The sequence below is a fragment of the Galeopterus variegatus genome, unplaced genomic scaffold, assembly GCF_000696425.1.
Source record: "Galeopterus variegatus unplaced genomic scaffold, G_variegatus-3.0.2 Scaffold123, whole genome shotgun sequence".
Taxonomy (NCBI): Eukaryota; Metazoa; Chordata; class Mammalia; order Dermoptera; family Cynocephalidae; genus Galeopterus; species Galeopterus variegatus.
Window position 1 is genome coordinate 71,409 of NW_007726234.1, and position 2,196 is coordinate 73,604.

The window sequence follows — 2,196 nt, forward strand, 5'->3', positions numbered from 1 at the left end:
GAACCGGTCTCCACATGGGATCCGAACCCTCGACGGGAGCGCCGCCGCGCTCCCAAGTGGCTCACTCTCCAGTGCGCCACCTGGCCAGCCCTGGACTGTACTTTTAATTGATGGTAACATACAACTATGACAGCCTGGAAGACTGAGGGGCTATTTTTTTTTTTTTCAGCATTGAAAGATGCCTCAGAGAAGCTAAAAGAACTTGAGATGGAGAACAGTCCTTTGTCGTCACCTCAATCCAACATCAATGTTAATGTCAACAGCCAGGTATTCAGATTTCCTCTGTGTTGATCTGTTGCATATCTCCAGAGCTCCCAAGAATCTTTTTTTCCTAAAGATAATACTTTTTCTTTTCTTTTGCTGGGAAATCTGTCTGTGCTGAGCTCTTATAAAGCTGTTTTTTCATTTAAAAAGATGGAATTTGTGCGTGTTTGGGAGGGAAGGAGGAAACTTGCGCAGCAGTGTTAAGAATTGTAAAGTTATCTCATGATTTTTTTAAAACATACAATCAAAAGTGCTATTGGCGGGCCGAGCCCGTGGCGCACTTGGGAGAGTGCGAAAAAAAGTGCTATTGGCTGTTAAACCTTTTATTTTGATTTAGCCTGACCTGTTGAAGAACTTGCCGAAAGTCTTTTGAGATTTTAGGATTTGTTTGAAAGAGAGCTGCTCCGTAATGTAAATAAGGAATGGAATAGAATTTCAGATGTTTCAGCTTCATCTTTTATTACTTTTTCTACCTTGTCCCTTCGCGTTTTTTTTTTTTTAGCATGATTTGAGGGATTCATACCAAACTTCAGTTGTTTATAATGTTTAGAAATTTCCTTATTTCTACTTTTAAAAACTTGTGGAGATAACTAAAATAGATTGAATGAGGTAGAAATTTTATTACTAACCTTATCAGCTACCAGAATCTTATCACTAAATGGAACAGTGAATTTTAGGTTGTGATCTGGAGAAACCTTTTTTTTCTCTGTATAAACAACTGATAACAAAGCCAAGATGAATTTTACTTTTACTTTGTTTTGCTTTTAAAGAGGAAAGGGGAACAGGAGATTTGTGTGTTCTTTCATCCTTGTATATAACTAACAAGAATTTCTTCAGAGACCAGTATGGAGAGTGATTTTCTTCTTTCTTGCATAGTCATTATTAAAACTGTCCTGGATCCACGTCTTTTTTTTTTTCTTTTTTTTTTTTTCCCTAATATGTTTCTTCTTAGGTACATCTTTTAGAAGCTGATGAAATTTCAGAGAGGCTTTTCATTTTCTTGATCCTTCAATATTTTTCTGTTAAATTTGTCTGTTTGCTTTCACAGTGTCAGTTTTTTTACTATCTATGTAAGGTAGGGGAAATGCAGGACTAGAGACAGAAGGGTAGGGTGAAAACTTTAGATGATTAGTAATTAATTTGACAAAAACTTAGTGAAAGACTGGAATGAACCTAAAGAAGAATGAAACCTGGTGAATCTTGAGGGGAAGGAAGACAGGATATTTTGCTTCACTAGAAGGACTTCATGGAAATCTGTTGAACAGTTACTTGTTTCTTTTATAAAATTATCTGTATATCTTGATATATTATAACTGAACCTTTGAGGCAAAGGATCTATTAAATTAGTCTGTTGGTTAGAGTGCAGTGTTATAACACCAAAGCCAAGAGTTCAAATCCCCATGCCAGCCAGCTGCCAATCAATCAATCAATCAATCAATCAATAAGTCTTGAACCCTTGAAAGAATGAGTAGGAGTGTGAGTTCAGAATAGGAAAGGGAGTAAAAAAGTGGGCTTAGGTGAAGGACAGTGTGCCATCAAGGAACATCTGAAGGATCACATAGCTAGGAAAAATAACAGCTAATATTTAGTAAGGACTTACTCTGTGCCAGGCAAGAATAGAAGGAAGAATTCAGTATTGTAAAGGACATCTGACTACCTTACCTTGACTTAACTCTAGTCAACTAGAGTATTGTGAGAAGTTGATTCATGTTTTATTATGACACATTTAAAAATTTTTTAATTTATCAATATCCAGTATAGTTGATTTTCATGTTCCTTTACCAATTCCTCCTTTTCCTCTCTCCCTCTCCCTCCCTCCCCCCATGAGCATCATATCTGTTCACTTGTCTTAACAAAATCAAGGAATTGTTGTTGTTATTAGGACACATTTTTAAGTGACAAGTCTTTTTTTTTTTTTTTTTTGGGGCTGGC

The 2,196-nt window shown here is 36.3% G+C and overlaps 1 protein-coding gene across 1 annotated transcript in view; it reads left to right on the top strand.

The window, feature by feature from the left end:
* Window positions 1-2,196, top strand: part of LOC103603731 (band 4.1-like protein 5) — a gene marked incomplete at its 5' end in the record, with an annotated part of 104,406 nt that overhangs the window by 69,459 nt on the left and 32,751 nt on the right. The window contains one exon of the mRNA XM_008588311.1: window positions 170-267. Within this exon, the coding sequence (XP_008586533.1) occupies window positions 170-267 (98 nt within the window). The remainder of the gene's footprint in view (window positions 1-169; window positions 268-2,196) is intronic.